The 17,974-nt window shown below is 40.2% G+C and overlaps 1 protein-coding gene across 3 annotated transcripts in view; it reads left to right on the top strand.

The window, feature by feature from the left end:
- Kcnk10 (potassium two pore domain channel subfamily K member 10) overlaps positions 1-17,974 on the top strand; it is a 172,426-nt gene that overhangs the window by 70,217 nt on the left and 84,235 nt on the right. For all 3 annotated transcript variants that reach the window (XM_013066892.3, XM_087195450.1, XM_087195451.1), the window contains exon 2: positions 2,350-2,684. In XM_013066892.3, coding sequence (XP_012922346.1) covers positions 2,460-2,684 — 225 coding nt within the window. In that variant the 5' untranslated portion in view covers positions 2,350-2,459. The remainder of the gene's footprint in view (positions 1-2,349; positions 2,685-17,974) is intronic.

Genomic DNA, 17,974 nt, shown 5'->3' with positions numbered 1-17,974 from the left:
GCTGTTTAGTATTGCTGGCATGTCAAGGTGATGCTTCACATCCACACTGTGTGCGTGCTTTGACTGGGCCGATTCCCCTCCCTCCTGCCCTTCCTTCACCCTCTGTGTGCCAAGCACTGTACAGGGCACTGGAGATCCAGAGGCGAGAGGGGACGTGGTGCCTACCCTCATGGGGAGATTTCATTTTCACGAGTGATCTAGCTGAGTGACCAGGCTGTGTTAGCAACATGGTGCAGTGAGAGCTGGGGAAGGGAGACCTAGTGGAGGGTGTGTTATTTCCTGCAACTACCGTGAAGAGTTCACTAATTTATAATCATATGGCTCTGGAAGTGACTAGTTCAAAGTCTGTCTCACTTGGCCAAAGTGTAAGTAAGGCTGGTTCCTTCTAGAGGCTCTAAGAGGACACTCTTTGCTGGGACTTTTCCACAATCCAGGGGGATCATGTCCCTCGCTTGGCTCATGGCCACATCCTTCCAAGCTCTGCTTCTGCCTTCACGTCTCCTTCTCTCCGCTTCTCTTTGGATTATACTGGGCCAGCTCACAAACCAGGATAATCTCTCCACTTCAAGATCTTTAATCATCAGTCATCCCCAGAATTCCTTTTGGTATGCACAGTAACATAGGTCCGGAGGATTAGGACGTGGATGGTTTCTGGAACCTATTCTGCCTACCACAGAGGAATGGCAGATTCTAATTTATAGATTATCAGTATGCTATTTCAGAGAATCTTGTTAAGTCTGAGGGAGATTTAGCATTGAATTACTTCCTTCGACAGAATAATATACAGTAAAAGGCTGATATGCCAGGGGTGGTAATGCACACTTATAAGCATCCCAGCTACCTTGGGGGCTGATGGAGGAGGATCACAATTTTGAGCCCAGCCCGGCCAATTTAGTGAGATCCTGTCCCAAAATACAGAGTTAGGGCTGTCACTCAGTGGTAGAACAGTCGCCCTGCATGTGTGAGGCCCCAGGTTCAGTCCCCACTACTGGGGGAAAATAAAGCGGATTTTTAAGGCCTAGGAGGAGAGGCAGGTGTTAACAGACCTTAGATTTTTCCAAGTGACCATCCCTACAACCAGATGTTGTCAGGATCGTTGATTGGGAGTAGTTCCTGCTCTTTGATTTGCCTTGACTTCTACAACACAGAAATTGAGCAGTTGAATCCCTGGTGGACTGGGATTGTTTGCTTCACTTAGGTAATTCTGTTTGTCATTTCCTGATACCTTATTTACACAAAGTCACACCAGAGGCCATAAAAAAATTAGAATAATGAAGGAAGAACAAAATTGAATTTCAAGGACTGCTCATTGCTGCCCAAGACAGATTTCTGTACTCCATGATAGCATGGCCTGTACCACTTGAACTTCCTGCCTTTGCAGAAAAGCTGCCAGCTTAACATATTTATTTCCAAGGTAATGAAACTGCCCTTAAAGAGAACAAGGGGCCTTAGAGAATTTTACGTGTTCTGAAAACCAGGGGAAAATTCATTTTCCTTGGCTTCTTAGTGGAAGACAATAGAAGAAAACTTCTATCACTAGCAGAACAGTAGCTGTTGCATCTAACAGCATTTTCTATTAGGAACTACGTTTCCCATCGATTTTATTCTTATTATTTTTATCACGAAGCCAAGCTAATTGACATAAAACACTCTCTTATTTCCTACCCTTATTATGGTTGCCTGTCTTTGTCTTCACTACTGACAGTTTTCAGAAACCCAAACCTTCTTTTTTTTTTGGTACCGAGGATTGAACTCGGGTCCTTTGGTTTGTGCAGCAGGCGGCGAAGCCACTGAGCTAAATCCCTGGCCCTCCAACCTTCTTTACTGTGTCTTGGGTTTTGACTTTTGCTGTTTACAGCAAGATCATTCTTCTTTCCTTTATTTTGTGGCAAGATAGGCTTTTAAAGTTGATAGATGTCCATCTGTTCTCTGTTTTTGTACTTGGATATAGGTAACTGGACATCCCTGGCCTATTTATTTTTCTCCAAGTTGAACAATATGCCTGTTTTTCAAGTATGGTGATTTGTTGTGTTTCTTCCACACTGTCTAAACCAGGAAACTAAGGGAGGGGATGATTTATGAATAACAGAGAGATAGCTTTTCAGTTTGGACCCTTGTAGAAAAATGTAAGCATTTCAAGCTCAATTAATACTTTTTTTTTCTTTAAAATTAGGATTCCTGGTGCTCATTTTTAAAAACTCAAAATGGGTACCTAGCAACTGATCAAATTCCCCAAGTGCTGGCTTGGTGAAACTGAAGGAAGATACCTCTGCTGTGCTTCTGATAAGTTTTGTGCTTTGTCTTTATAAACAAACTCTCTTTTCCCCTCTCCCCCTCCTCATTCCTCAGTGGCTGTTCCTGCGGCAGCCCCACCGGTGTGCCAGCCCAAGAGTGCCACTAACGGGCACCCTCAGGCTCCCCGCCTCTCCATTTCCTCCCGAGCCACAGTGGTAGCCAGAATGGAAGGTGCCTCCCAGGGGGGCCTGCAGACTGTCATGAAGTGGAAAACCGTGGTTGCCATCTTTGTGGTCGTGGTGGTCTACCTCGTGACGGGCGGCCTCGTCTTCCGGGCACTGGAGCAGCCCTTTGAGAGCAGCCAGAAGAACACCATCGCCCTGGAGAAGGCGGAATTCCTGCGGGACCATATCTGCGTGAGCCCCCAGGAACTGGAGACGTTGATCCAGGTGAGCAGGGAGTGAGTCAGCATAGAGCAACCTGTGGGGTGGGATGATAACACCGAGTCTGTCTTTGTGGGTCACCGAGTTTTGTCTTCCGTAAAGATGGTCCTGGCATTCAGAGAAGACCTCTCAGGGAAGATGACAAAGAGTGAGGCATGTGACAATGTGGGGGAAGAGGGACCATGGATGTAATGGCCCTGATGTAGGATCAGGCTGTGTTCCGCATCAGCTGGCTCTGGATCTGGTGGCCAGCAACAGCAGCAGGCAAAAGGGGCTTTGGATTTTCAAATTCAAGTCCTCTGGTACATGCTGATTAACTTCCTGATTCTAAACTCCCTGGTAAATGCTGAGATAAGATAGTGCCCTGTAAGCCAAAGACAGGAAGAACTTTAAACACGTAGGGATGTTTTAACCTTTCCATGCCGAGTGAGGATAAGGTCGAGAAAAGACTTCCGGGTACATGGATGACAACATTGATGTGGCTTTAAGGGAAATGGAATAATAAGGACCAGAGTCACAGTAAACATCACGTTTGCTGTTTCTGAATACTTTCTGTCCCAGGCATTATACTAATGCCATTACATCCCCTGGGTATTAGTGGAAAAAGATCCATGCAAACATACAGGCAGAGGAGCTGGGGTATAAGGTGAAGAAGCAAGGCAGAGCCAGCAGGGATGGGTGGGAGAAGTGTGGCAGGGGTGGACTGTGGCAGCGAAGGACTCTGGTCTCCCCAGGTGGTGTGATGGGAGAGTCTGGAACAGGAGGCTTGAGAAGTCTGGAAAGTCTAAAAGCGAAATAAGTCCCATGCGGAGGAGAGAGAAATGGCTGAGAACTCTTCGGAGGGCTCTGCGGTGGAGGGGACGGGGGTCGGCTGCCTCTGAGGTTGCAGTTGGATTTCCTCTGTTGGACGCCTTCCTGGACTATGAGGAATGGGAGGTGGTGGGAGGCGGTGACAGCCATGTAGCCAAGGGAGTTTCATCTTTTTGGAGGTTCCGAAGTGTGGAAGGCAGAGGGATGGAAAAGACAGCTCCTTCAGTTCCTTCTGGCTCTGGGATATGTGCATCGAATTCTGTTGGCTCTACTGCCGAGGATTGTGGAGGGTGACAGCCTGGGCCGGCTTATTATTTATTTCTATCAAGTTACACTGATGCTTCCCTCTGATGCTTCTTGTGATCTCACACCTTCACCATATCACACCTTTAGAATCAGTTATGACAGTCTTAAATAAATGGAAGTGAGAATTATATCCTCCCACAATGGGAATAAATATGACTTTGTAACTATGTCCTACATTTAATTATTTATTGAGAGATTTTGGAGACAGGGTCTCACCATGTAGTTCAGGCTGGCTTTGAATTCACTGTGTAGCACAGGCTGGCCTTGAACTTGTGGTGATCCTCCTGCTTCTGCCTCCTGGGGGCTAGGATTAGAGGCATGTGCCACCATGTCTGGATACAGTTTTTTATTTTGAAAAACCTTTTAAATGTTAAAATCTAAGGACAATATTTTTTTTTATCACATAGGAAGTCAATTCTTTGCATGGCCTTGTCCTTTTTTTCTCTTTTCTGGGAAAACTTTGTTACCTATGTATCTCTGTCATCTCTATCTCTGTCTCTCTCTATATGTGTGCCATATATATTATATATATTTTTGTATTTGTTTATTTTTTGAGACAGCCTTGTATGTAGTTCATATTGGCCTTGAACTCACTGTGTAGCCCAGGGTGAGAACTCACAGCGATCTTCCTGCATCAGCTTCCCAAGTGCTGGGATTATAGGCATGTGCCAACATGCCTGGCTGTATGCTGCCACATTTTCGAGGACAAGAATGTTATACTAGCCAGTGCCTAATTTTAAACCTTGTACCCATAGAGAATAGGAAAAACAATTGTAGAATAGTTTTAAGTTAGAATATAATTGCATTTGTACATGTTAGGATATATGATGGGAACCTTTTTTACTTAGTTGCAATACAAATAATAACCTCAAGGTGGTCTGAACTAAATTTTGTGTCTTCCTTGGATTTTCCTTCTTTAGATAGTGAGATCTTGAGGGAAGGGATCATGTCTTCTTAATCTTTGTACCCACTTGTAGCCTATGCAGTGGTTTGTATTTGGCTATTTCCCAATAGATAAATGCTTTTGGGGCAAGATATCAAAGTAAATGTATAACACTAGTGATTTCACAAGATGTCTGAGCTTATTCATGCATTCACTGATTAACGCAGTGTTTTTATTGCCTATTCTTTGACCTGCTCCTCTATGAAACTCAGAGGCCAGAATGGACAGTAAGGGGATGTGTGGAGGCCCTAATTCTGGTGTTACTGTTAGGCCTGCCCTCCCATTTTCCTGGCTTGTTCAGCTTATTTAAAATTTATTTTATTTGCTTATTTTTTAATGGGTACATAAAATTGCATATATTTATGGGAAATTATGTGGTATTTTGATACATGTATAAATTGTGTAATGTTTAAATCAGTATAAACATATCTCTTTCCTCAAACATTTGTCATTCTTTATGATAAAAACAGTAAAAGTTCTTTTTTCTAGCTTTTAAAAAATGTACAGAAAATCATTATTATCAATAGTCAGGCTTCTGTCCCACAGAGCACCAGACATTCTCTCTGCTGTCTAATTATGACTTAGTTCCCTTAATCTTCCTTCCTCATCCCACCCTTCTCTCTGCTGTCCTTATTCTCTGGTAACCACTTTCCTAGTCTCAATTTTCATGACTTTTGACTTTTTAAAATTCCACATATGCGTGAGATAGTCCTCCTTTTGCTTTAAAGTCTTCCATGTTATAAGTAAATCATAACATCATTATACTCTCAGATTTAAAATTTGTATTAACATATATTAATTGTACATATTAATGGGGTTCACTGTGATATTTCCATAGTGCATATCTTGTGTAGTGATCAAATCCAACCTCCCTTTTCCTGTTCTCCCTCTCATCCTTCCCAATTTCTAGTAATCAATATTTTACTTGAAGTTGACTATTTCTCAGCTTCTACATAAGAGAGAGAATGTGACAATATGCAGTAGTCTTTCTGTGTCTGGCTTATTTCACCTACAAAATGACCTCCTGTGTCAACCATTTTGCTACACAGGCTTTCATTCTTCTCTATGATTGGATAACATTCTATTGTGTATGTACGCCCCATTTCCTTTATGCATTCATCTGTTCATGGCCATTTAGGCTGACTCCATACCTTTACTGTTGTGAATAGTGCCAAAATAAATATGGACATGCAGCTATGCTTTGGTATGCTGATTTCATTTCCTTTGGATTTGTGCCCAGAAGTGGCATAGCTGGATTATATAGTAGATGTATTTTTAGGTTTTTGTGCAGCCTCTACATTGTTCTTTATAATGGCTGTACTAGTTTACATTCAACAGCATATAAGAGTTTTGTTTTTCCACATCTTTTCCAGAATGTATAATTATTATTTTTTGTTAATAGCCATTCTAACTGGAGTGAGATGGTATTTGACTGTAGTTTTGATTTACATTTCCCTGATGGCTAATGATATTGAGCATTTTTTCATCTATTTGTTGGCCATTTGTATTTCTTTTTTTGAGAAGTGTCTGTTCATGTCATTTGCCCATTTTTAAATTGGAGTACTTTTTTGTTGTTAATTATTTTTGAATTCCTTATATATATTAGTCTTCTATCATATGAACAATTGGGAAATATTTTCTCCCATTCTAGTTTGGATCTTCTCTCTATTGACTTGTTTTATTCTCTCTATTGATCTTCCCTTTATTGACTTGTGATGTAGTCCTATTTATTAATTTTTGCTTTTGTTTCCTGTACTTTTAGGGTCCTATCTAGAAAATCATTCCCTGTACAGTATCTTGATCTTTCTCCTGGTAGTTTCAGGTCATACATTTACATGTGATCCAGCTTGAGTTGGTTTTTGTACAGGGTGATAGAGGTCAAGTTTAAATTTTCTGAGTGTAGATATCCAGTTTCCCCAGAACTGTTTATTGAAGGGCTGTCTTTTTTCCTGTGTAAGTTTTTGGCACCTTTTCTGGTAGTCAGTTGGCTTTAGATGCCTGGGTTTGTTTCTGGAATCTCTATTCTGTTCCACTGGCCTGTGTGTCTGTTTTTATGAGAAATCTATGCTGTTTTGTTTACTGTGGCTCTGTGGTATATCTTTAAATCAGGTATTGTGGTACTTCCAGTTTCGTACTTTTTGCTCACCATTGCTTTGGCTACTTGGAGTTCTTTCTATTTACATTTTAGGATTGTTCTTTCTAGTTCTGTGAAGAATGTCATTGGTATATTGTTGGAGATTGCACTGAACTTTTGTCCCTTGTTTTAACCTCAAAGATTCTCTGAGAAATGAGGAATGTGTGTATGTGTATGCACACACATGTGTATACACTTGGGACAATTTTGTAGCAATAAAAGAATCTGTCTTTTATTAGGCATGTTATACTCATTATCTTATTTAATTTTTTCCAACAGTATCTTAAGTTGGTATTATTATTTTCATTTTATAGGTGAGAAAATGAATACTAAAAAAGAGTGAGTGACTTTCTAACCATGAAAATGGGAGAGCTGGTACTCAAGATAAGAGCTGTCTGACATGACACTGTTTTAGTCATTAAGCCTACAAGCACTTTATGTAGATCTTCCTCTATAAAAATATCAATTCTCTTTTAAACATTTGCTTTATGTTTAAGACTTTCCAGAATTTTAGCATTCAAAAATCATTGGTGTTCCTTGCTCCTTAACAGGAAGGAAGAAACTCCCTATTTCTCTCCATCTTTTTTAAAAAATTAAATTTATTGGTACATTTTAGGTATACAGTATAATGACATTCATCATTGGAAATTTGCACCTTTACATACTCTCTCTTGGTTCTTATTTTTTCCTCATTCCCCTGCCCTCCCTTCAACCCATTCATCCCTCCCTATTTACAAAGACTTTGTTTCCATTTTTTCATTTTCTCATCTTACTTCCATTCCCTTCTTTCCTTTTCCCTACCCTCCCACTTCCCCTAAGCCCCTTTTCTTCCTATTTCACATTATCTATTATATATTTTAGTTCTTATTTACACTTTCAGCCTCTCACACTAGAGAAACTATTTGGTATTTACACATGTGTGTCCTATTTATTTCACTAAAGAGTATCGCCTCAATGTGCATCCATTTAGCTATTAATGTCTCTAATTTCTCCTTTTTTATGGCTGAATAGTACTCCATTTTATTTAAAAAAACACATTTTCTTTATCCATTCTCCAGTTGATGGGCAATTGGGCTGCTTCCAAGTTTCAGCTATTACAAATTATGCTGCTCTGAACATGGGTGCACATATATCACTGTGATATGATTCTTTTAATTCTTTGGGGAAGATACCTAGCAGGGGAATAGCTGGGTCAAATGGGATCTCCAGTCCTAGTTCTTTGAGGTATCTTCATACTGATTTCCACAGTGGTTGCACCAGTCTACACTCCCACCAGCTGTGGAATAGTGTTCCTCTTTCTCCACAGCCCCACCAGCATTTGTTATTGGTTAATTTCTTGATAGCAGCCAGTCTTTCTGGAGTGAGGTGGAATCTCAGCATTGTTTTCATTTGCATCTCTTGAATGACCAGTGATGTTGAATATTTTTTCATATGTTTCTTTGCTATTTCTACTTCTTTGTCTGAGAAATGTCTGTTCATTTCAGATGCCCATTTTTGGATTGGGTCTTTAAATTTGAGAGGTCTGATTTTTTAAAGTTCTTTATAGGTTCTAGATAATAGACCTTTGTCTGAGGACCAGCAGGTGAAAATTTTTTCCCAGATTGTGGTTTGTCGCTTCATGCTGTTGGTGGTTTCTCTTGCTGTGCAGAAGCTTTTTAATAAGAAAAGATCCCACTTGTTGATTGTGCTAGTTCACAGGCAACTGAGGTTTTGTTCATAAAATCTTTTCCTTCAGCAATGTCTTCAAGAGCTCTACCTAATCTCTGTTGCAGCTGGTTCAGGAATTCTGTTCTAATATTTAGATCTTTAATCCATTTTGACTTTAGTTTAGTACATGGTGAGATATATAGGTCTAGTTTTAATCTTTGGCAAGTTGAAACCCAATTTTTCCAGCACCATTTATTAAAGAGGCTATCTTTCCTCCAGTGAGGGTGTTTGGCTCCTTTGTCGAAAATGAATGAGGTGGCTGAGTGTGTCTGGAGTTAGTTCTGCATCTTCTAATCTGTTCCACTGGTCCTCAGGTCTGTTTCTTTGCCAGTACCATGCTGTTTTTATCACAGTATCTTTGTAGTATAGTTTCAAGTTGGGGTTTGTGATATGCCCTGCCATGTCTCTGTTGCCTAGAATTGTTTTTGCATTCTAGGTCTCTTCTTGTTCCAAATAAATTTTTGGATTGTTTTCTCAAGGTCCGTGAAGTATGCTTCTGAGATTTCAATTGGGATTGCATTGAATCCATATAGCAGTTTTGGAAGTATGGCCATTTTCACTGTGTTGATTCTTCCTACCCAGGAGCAAGGGACGTCTTTCCATTTTCTGACATCCTCTTCAATCTCTCTTTTCAGAGTGCTATAGTTTTCAGAGAAGAAGTCTTTGATTTCTTTTGTTAGGGTGATCCCTGGGTATTTCAGTTTTTTGGGTGCTATTGTGAAAGGAATTGTTTACCCTATTTCTCTCTCAGTGAGTCTGTTGTTTGTGTAGAGGAAAGCTATTCTTTTTTGTGTGTTGACCTTGTATCCAGCTACTTGACTGAATTTGGTTATTAAGTCCAGAAGACTTTTGGTGGAGTTCTTGTGGTCTTCTATATAGAGTATCTTGTCATCTGCAAATAATGACAATTTGACTTCTTCATTTCCTATCTTTATTCCTTTTATTTCTTTGTCTTGTCTGATTGCTGTGGTTAATGTTTCTAAGACTATGTTGAACAGGAGTGGACATCCTTGTCTTCTTCCTGATTTTAGTGTGAAGGATTTCAATTTTTGACCATTTAGTACAATATTGGCTGTTGGTTTTTCATAGATGGCTTTTAACAGATTGAGGTAGAGACCGTCTATTTCAATTTTTTATAGGGTTTTTATCATAAATGCATGTTGGATTTTGTCAAATGCTTTTTCTGCATCTATGGAGATAATCATATGGTTTTTGTCCTTGGCTCTATTGATATAGTGTATTACATTGATAGATTTGCATATGTTGAACCATCCCTGCATCCCTGGGGGTGAATCCCACTTGATCAGGGTGTATGATCTTCTTGATGATCTTCTGCATTCTATTTGCCAGTATCTTATTAAGGATTTTTGCATCTATGTTCATTAGTGAGATTGGTCTGTAGTTCTCTTTTTCGGTTGAGTCTTTCTCTGCTTTGGGGATCAAGGTGATGCTTGCTTCCAGGAATGAATTTGGGAGTATTGCTTCCTTTTCAATTTCATCGAAGAGTTTAAACAGTAGTGGCAGTAGTTCCTCTCTAAATTTCTTGTAGAATTCAGCAGTGAAGCCATCAGGACCTGGGCTTTTCTTGATTGGTAAGTTTTTAATTATGTTTTCAATTTCATTGATTGATATGGGGTTGTTTAGAATTTTTAGGTCTTCTTCGTTCAACTTTGGTAATTCATGTATCTAGGAACCTGTCCATTTCTTCTGTATTTTCCATCTTATTGGGGTATAGGTTCTCAAAGTAGGTATTGATGATCCTCTGTATTTCTGGTGGGTCCATTGTAATGTCATCCTCTTGATTCCTAATTGCATGGATTTGGGCCTTTTCTTTCCTTTTTCTGATAAGGTTGGCTAAGGGTTTGCCAATTTTGTTTATTCTTTCGAAGAACCAACTCTTGGCTTCATTGATTTTTTTTGTATCCTTCTCTCAGTCTCTATTGTATTTTTTTCTGCTCTGATCTTTTTAATTTCCTCCCTTGTATGAGCTTTGGGGTTGTCCTGCTTTACTTTTTCTAGAAGCCTGAGGTTCAGCATCAGGTTGTTTAATTGGGCTCGCTCTGTTTTCCAAATATGAGTGTTCCCTGCTATGAATTTCCCTCATAAGACTGATTTCATTGTATTCCATAGATTCCAATATGTTGAATTGCCATTGTCATTTAATTGTAAGAACTGATTTCTTCTTTAATTTCCTTTGTGACCCATTGGTTATTCAGAAGTGTGTTGTTCAGTTTCCGTGTGTTTATGAAATTCTTCTGGCTTCTTTTGCTATGGATCTCCAATTTCATCACACTATGTGTGATAATATACAGGGGATAACTTCAACTCTTTTGCACTTTCTCAAATATGTTCTATCAGTGAGTATGTGGTCTATTTTGGCGAATGACCCATGTGCAGCTGAGAAGAATGTGTATTCTGATTTTGTGGGGTGGAACACTCTGTAAACATGTGTTAGTTTCATTTGTTCAAAAGTTTGATTGAATTCTAGTATTTTGTTGCTTATTTTTTGTCTAGTTGATCTATCTATTTGTGACAGTGGGGTATTGAGCTCCCCCACTACTATTGTATTATTGCTAATTTTATTTTTCTTGTCTGTTAGTATTTGTTTTACATTGTTGTGCACACTAGTGTTTGGAGCATATATGTTTATGATTGTCATTTCTTCCTGTTGGATTTTTTCCTTTACAAGGATGTAGTGTCCTTCTTTGTCTCTCTTAATCAGTTTTGGTTTGAAATCCACTTGATCTGCAAAGAGGATAGCTACTCCTGCTTTTTTGGGGGTTCCTGTTGCATGTAGTATTGTTTTCCACCCTTTAACTTTCAGTCTATGAGTTTCCTTTTGAATTAAGTGTGTTTCTTGCATGCACCGTATTGTTGCATCTTGCTTCTTGATCCATTCTGCCAGTCTGTTTCTTTTCAATGGTGAATTGAGACCATTAACCTTGATGGTTATAACTGATACATACTGACCTATCATTGTCATGACTTGTTCTTTTTGTTGGATTTTCTCCTTTTGCGTTTAGTTTCTATTCATGGCCAATGGATTCATCCTGCTGGGCTTCCTGGGGTTGTGATCCTCATTGTCTTTTCCTAGGATATTGTCTAAAATTTTTTGGAGTGCTGGTTTGTTATTCATGAAGTTCCTAAGGTGCTCCTTGTCATGAAAGTATCTTATTTCTCCATCAATTTTGAAAGATAGTTTTGCAGGGTACATCAATCTGGGTTGGAGGCTGTTTTCCTTTAGGGCTTGAAATATGTCACTCCAAGCTCTTCTTGCCTTGAGGCTTTTTGTTGAGAAGTCCGCTGTGATTCTGATGGGATTTCCTTTGAATGTGATTTGTTTCTTTTCTCTAACTGCTTGTAGTATTTTGTTCTTCTGTTAGGTTTCTGGAATCTTAATTATTATATACCTATGTGTAGATTGTTTTTGATCATGGCTAGTTGGAGTCCTATATGCCTCACTTATCTGTATGTCAAGTTCTTTTCCCCTCCTTGGGAAGTTTTCTGCCAACACTTCTGTGAACAGATTTTTTTATGTCATCTGTCCTCTCTCCTGTTTCTTCATTGACTCCAGTCAGTCTTATGTTATTTTTCTTTGCATTGTCTAGCAGCTGCTGGATTGATTTCTTGTGGTTCCTTACTATTTTAAAGAAATTTTTCTTTTCCTGGTCACTAATTGCAATCTTATCTTCTATATCTGAAATTTTGTCCTCACATTGGCTCATTCTGCTGCATAAACTTTCAGTGGAGTTTTTAATCTCCTGGAAAGCTGTTCTCATCTGTTTTATGGATCCCATTTGTTTCCTATGTTGGGATTCCATCATGTTCCTCAGCTCCTCTATGTTTTTTTATCTGTCTGCTCTAGATTTATTAATCATGTCTTGCACTATGGTCACAATCTCTCCTTTATGTGAGAAATTATTTCTGATTTCATTTTTTCCAGATCCCCTTTAGTTGCCAGTTCAGGGCGTCCAGGTTGTTGAGTATCAGATTGTTACATCTCCTTTCCCTTTCGAGTTGCTTTAGGCGATGTTGAAGTCTGATTTTGAGACTTTTTTATGTATCTTCTCACTTCAAGGGGGAGAAGGAATGTGTGTTGCTGGCACCCATATGGCTCACCTCCTTGGTGCTGGGGGTGGTGGCATTGCCGCCCCGAACATTCACCTCCTTTGCGCTGGGGGAAGCTCTCTTCCTGGGCACTGGGGGCAGTGATATGGTGGCCTGGAAGTTTCACCTCCTGTGTGCTGGGGGCAGCTCTGCTCTTGGGTTCTGGGGATGGTTTTCTCTCCATTTCTTCCCCCCAAACCCATTGAGTATTAGTCCAGAACCCAGGATACTTCAGCTTTCCACCTACAATGATTTCAGGATTTATGCTTATCTTTATTTGTAGTCTTTCTCACAACATAGGTTAAGCAGGTTTAATTTCTGAATCTGTTTCAATTAAGAATCAAATAATTGTGTTTTGCCCTTTGGTTCATTGAAAGAATGAGTGTATGCACTTCTGGGTCAGGTCAGGGGAGCATTCTCACACTTTATGCCTCTGAGCATCACTGAATATAGCACATTTAAGAAACACAGTATTTAATGGTTTTAACTTTTGTATGTGTGTATTTGATAATAAAGTTAATTTAAATAAAAAAGAAACAGTATTTAAAAATGGCTTGTCTTCATATTTGAAAAGGTTTCTGTGCTGTGAAAGAAAGCTGGAAAAATAGTATTGTGGGGAGTGTGGGTTGAGACAGGGTCTTACTATGTAGTTTGGTCTGGCCTTGAACATACTATGTAGCTCAGGCTGGCCTCAAATTCACAATCCTCCTGATTCAGACTCCTGAATGCTGGAATTACAGGTATGCAACACCATACTTGGCTGGAAACATAGTATTGTGTCTCAGCAGAGTCTAAAAGGAGTGACCAGTGGGCAGAAAATTAGATCAATGGTATTTATTAGGATATGTATCTTGACTGGATTGAACGAGTCCATTATAAAGCTAAACTAGAAGGTGTGATTCATATTGATCATAATAAAAGCAGACTATCCAGAAAAGCATAGCCCCCATAAAATGCCTGGATAGCTTAGAAGAGCCAGAGCTGGGCAGAGCTTTTTCTGACAAATTAAATCACTTTGTGGGGTACTGTGGGACTCCAGAAGAGATCAGTGATTCACTGTCCCTGGAAGGTTGAAAAGAGAGATGCCTGTTATGGGGGAAACTGTCTAAATCATCCATCTTTTTATTTGTTCATTAATCATGTACTTATTCTTCAAATTGCAATTGAACTCCTGTTGTATCAGATAATGTTTGGGTTTCTGGGGATAGACAGGATGAAAATAAGACACACCTTGAGCAAATTACTTACTAATCTCTTTGTGCTCCAGTTTCATTACCAATAAAATGCAAAATATCCTGCTCCAAAGGAGTTGGGGGATTAAATGAGAAAAGCTTTGGATTGTGCTTGCCACACTGTAAATACTCAAGAAAGATAACCATTGGTGCTTCCATTACAGCTCTTGTTAGTATTATTCAAGTAGCTCAGAGTTTCCAAACAGTAGTTCTTAATGGGTCTGGGGATTTGGGTAAAGATTGTCTTCAGAGGGCATTTAACAGAGTCTGGAGAGAATTTTGGTTATCACGCTGGGAGGTACTGCAGACATCCAGTGGACAGAGGCCAATGATGCTGCTAAATATAATACAATGCACAGCATAGTCTCCTCTCCCCCCACACAAGGAATGATCTAGTCCAACATATCAGTAGGTTGCAAAGCCTTGGAGGAAGTAAGATATAATCCAGTAATTAGAATTCATTGGAACAGAGTTATTAGAAATACATGAAAAATGGGAGTCCCAGTGAGACAATCAGAAGTGAAGAATATTTTTGTGGCTGTTTATGTCCTTTAATCCCTAACCCAGTGAGGATGGTCTTGGTGTCCATTTATGGTTGAGGAGATGAGGCATCATACAATATTACATGCACAAGCTTACCTGGTTAGTAAGTAGAGGATCCAGCATTACAGTCAAGCAGTCTGACCGTCTAGCCCATGCTGTGGACCACTACACATTTGAAAAGAAATGTGAAATGTGTGTGTGTGTGTGTGTGTGTGTGTGTGTGTGTGTGTGTTTTAGGTAGGTTATAGCTGAAGGGCATCACAATAGTTTGCGTATGCTCTGTTGCAGAAGCTGCAGTGATTACGTTGACTTGGCTGAAAGAGATAGGAAGATAGGAAATAAGTCTGGGAAAGAGGATGAGACTGGTTTTAGAAGGTGCCTGGGGAGCCCTGCTGAGGAATTGGGGTTTCATGTTGTGGGGACTGGGGAGTCATTGAGAGATTTAACCAAGGTGGTGCCTTGATGGAAATTTCCTGTTGGAAAAATAAATCTTTTAGCAATGGGAAAGTTGGGATGGAGGAAGAAGAAAATGGAGGAAGAAGGACCAGTTTGAAAAATATTGTAACATCATAGGTGAGAGATGTTAAGAGACAGAGAAAGGACCACATTGAAGAGCCATAAAGAAAACTTGACAATGACTCATTTATCATCAAGCAGAGACTTCTGGACTGCCTGCTATGTGCTCTACATCCCTGCCTGTGTGAGCAGAAGTCTCTTGGGCTTACATAGCCTGGCCTAAGCACCCAGACTCTGAAGTTACCCTACCCAGGTGAAATCTTTTTCCATGTACGGACTGTGCTACTTTGGCAAGTGTCATGGTCACCTTTGACCTTAGCTTTCCTTTTGAAAAATGGGGATTGTGATAATAGCTTCTACCCATGAAGGTGACTGGAGGAAAGGTGTGAACAAGACAGCTGAGTAACTTTTAGCTATTGTTATTGCTACTACTTATTTGTTAGAGAAGGAAGAAAACAAGAGTCTTGAAATCTCTCAAATTAAATGCATCCTGGAGTTCTGCTAAGGGGAAAGAGAAAAAGGCTTCTAAAATGCCCTTTGGGGCTTCAAATCCTAAATTTTCTAGTTGATAAATATGGCTTCTACTGTTCAAGTGCAAAGGTCCCTTCACAGGAGTTGCCCTCCGGTTTTGGGATGGGCTACTTATATCGAGATGCTCTATGTTTGAACCCGAGAAATGGTACAGTAATTTTTGGTTCCATGTAGAGAGCTATCTCAGCCATCTAGATAACCATTTTTATCTCAGGCTTTAGTGGGAAGGTGGCCTTACATTTGCTAAGTAGATATTAGATCTGGCTCCATATCTGTTCCCCTTGTTTGTTTTCTTTGTGATTTAAAACATAGTTTGGGAGAACTTCAGGAACTCAGTAGGTTCAGGGGCTCAGTAGCCCCAAGGGAGTAAATCACTTGACGCTGGGGTGCCCATAAATTTAAAGGTATAGAGGGCCTATGTCTCCAGTGCCTGATAGTTATTTAATTCTTACTGAGATGTGGATCTTCTCCAGAAAGGCTCAGGCATCTTTACCATGAACTCTCCTGGAAAAATGAGATAGTAATCGCAGTTCTGCTAGGATGTGTTTGGTGTCCTTGGGCAAGCTTCTGAACCCGAGCCTTGGTAATTCAGCCTATAGGACACAAAAGATCCACTCATCACTAGAATTTTACTTCTGAAATTCAAGGGCAACTTCCGGGAGATCTGGTAGGAGAATAAGGAACAGTGACTACTTACTGTTTTATTACTGTTTTTTACTCCCGGCACTGTCCTAAATGTTTGAATCCCTTATCTCATTAAGCTCTTACAAGAAGCCTACAAGGTGGGTTGTGTCATCATCACCATCCCATTTAGGGAAGAATAAATAAATTCTAAGAAGTTAAGTATCTTGTCTAAGGCCACACAGCCAATAAGTGGTTAAACTGGCATTTGAGCCTGGGGAAGTTCACTTTAGAAGCTTCCTTTATCCTTCCAAGTGGAGTACCACTGTGCTAGACTGCTTATTTCCATCCATGGTGAGTATCAGCTATACTTTGTTGGAGCCTCTTCTTAAAGCCTTTACTCCAAGGAAAAGACTGGAAAGAGAAGGAGAAAAGATTTGGGGAACTGGGCTGTCTGACATGGTGCTCAAGCACTGCACATGTGGCGTAGTGTGTTTTCAGAGAAGGAGATTCGAAGAAGGAGAAGAGCAAGCATGAGCATTAGAGTATGATGGACTCAAACACACTGAACCTAAGACTCCTCTTCATATTAAGGAGACTAGACCATCTGTGTTATTGGGATTACTGGGAGGAGTGAATGTGATAAATTGCCTAGCAAAGTGCCTCACATGCTCTGGAATGCTATTTCTCCCCTATCCATCTTTCTTTTCCAAAGTGAACTGGGGGTGGGGGGTGTAACTGAAAGGACAAAGAGAAGCAACCTGGAGTACTTGTGTTTCTTTGGCAGTGGAATAAAATAATATGAATGTGTTTTTGAAATCCTGGTTCTTGACTTGACAGTCACTCTTTTGACAGTCACTCTGTCCCAAGAGCTTTTTTATTCTTGATACTCTCTCATGTCAAAGTTGCTTATTTTCTTGTTCACTGCACAATTTTCTTTGAAGTCCAGTGCTGACTGGCCTTAGAGAGAGCCATAAAACATTCATCTTCTGTGGTCCTTAAAGAATAAAATTATGAAGCGGCTGCACTGACTGACAGGGGAGAAAAAGGTTGTTTCCGCCTGCATGGGTGATGATTTGTAGCAGTCATTTTTCAGGTTGTGAATTCTTGGATGCTTTAGACTTTGTTCTCAGTGGAGTTTGGTCATGCAGCTGCTGTTTTCCCTGATGATAGTCACTCTGAAGGGAGGATGTTTCATGAGGGTTGGTTTATTGTGGATGAGATGCTCACCCAAGAGGATGTGGGATTTTCCATTCTGAGTGCTTGGATGTGAAGCAAACACCAAGGGTTTCATTCTCTCAGGTGGGAGTGTTTCTGGACCAGGTTCCTGTAGTCCCTTCAGAGTGAGCAGGTTACTGCATGGCCTGGAAAACTGACTTTTCCTGGCAGACTATGGTCCTTCCCTCAGGCAAGTTGCTTAACTTCTTAGAACTCTCTTGACCTTAAATTGTACACCTTCTGTTCATTGGTAGTGTCTATCTGAAGAAGATCCTGAAGCTTTTATCTCCCTGGCATAGGCTAGGCTGGACTTTCCTGGAATGTAGGCCTTTGGGGAACACTGTCTGTTTTCATCCTGCTGCATCCTCCCCATGACCCTCAACTGGTTGAGTGACTTTTTATGTTGTAGAACAGGAGCTTTGCTGTTGATTTTCCATTTATGACCTCTTGGTAATTTTTATCCCTTCCAAATGGAGCCTCAGGTACTTTGTTCAGTACTTGGGCCTTAAGCTGAATTTGGTGAATACCATTTGGCACCATTTACTAAGCATTGGTTGTGTAGGTTGGGGCTGGGTATTTTACATATATTATCGAGCCTTCTGTGACTCTCTCCATTTCCCTGAGAAGT

Source organism: Heterocephalus glaber, unplaced genomic scaffold (genome assembly GCF_053883595.1).
Source record: "Heterocephalus glaber isolate CG9 unplaced genomic scaffold, H.glaber_assembly_v1.0 deba00001608, whole genome shotgun sequence".
NCBI classification, from domain to species: Eukaryota; Metazoa; Chordata; class Mammalia; order Rodentia; family Bathyergidae; genus Heterocephalus; species Heterocephalus glaber.
Note: the sequence above shows the minus strand (reverse complement) of the source record. Positions and strands in the feature narration are given on the sequence as shown.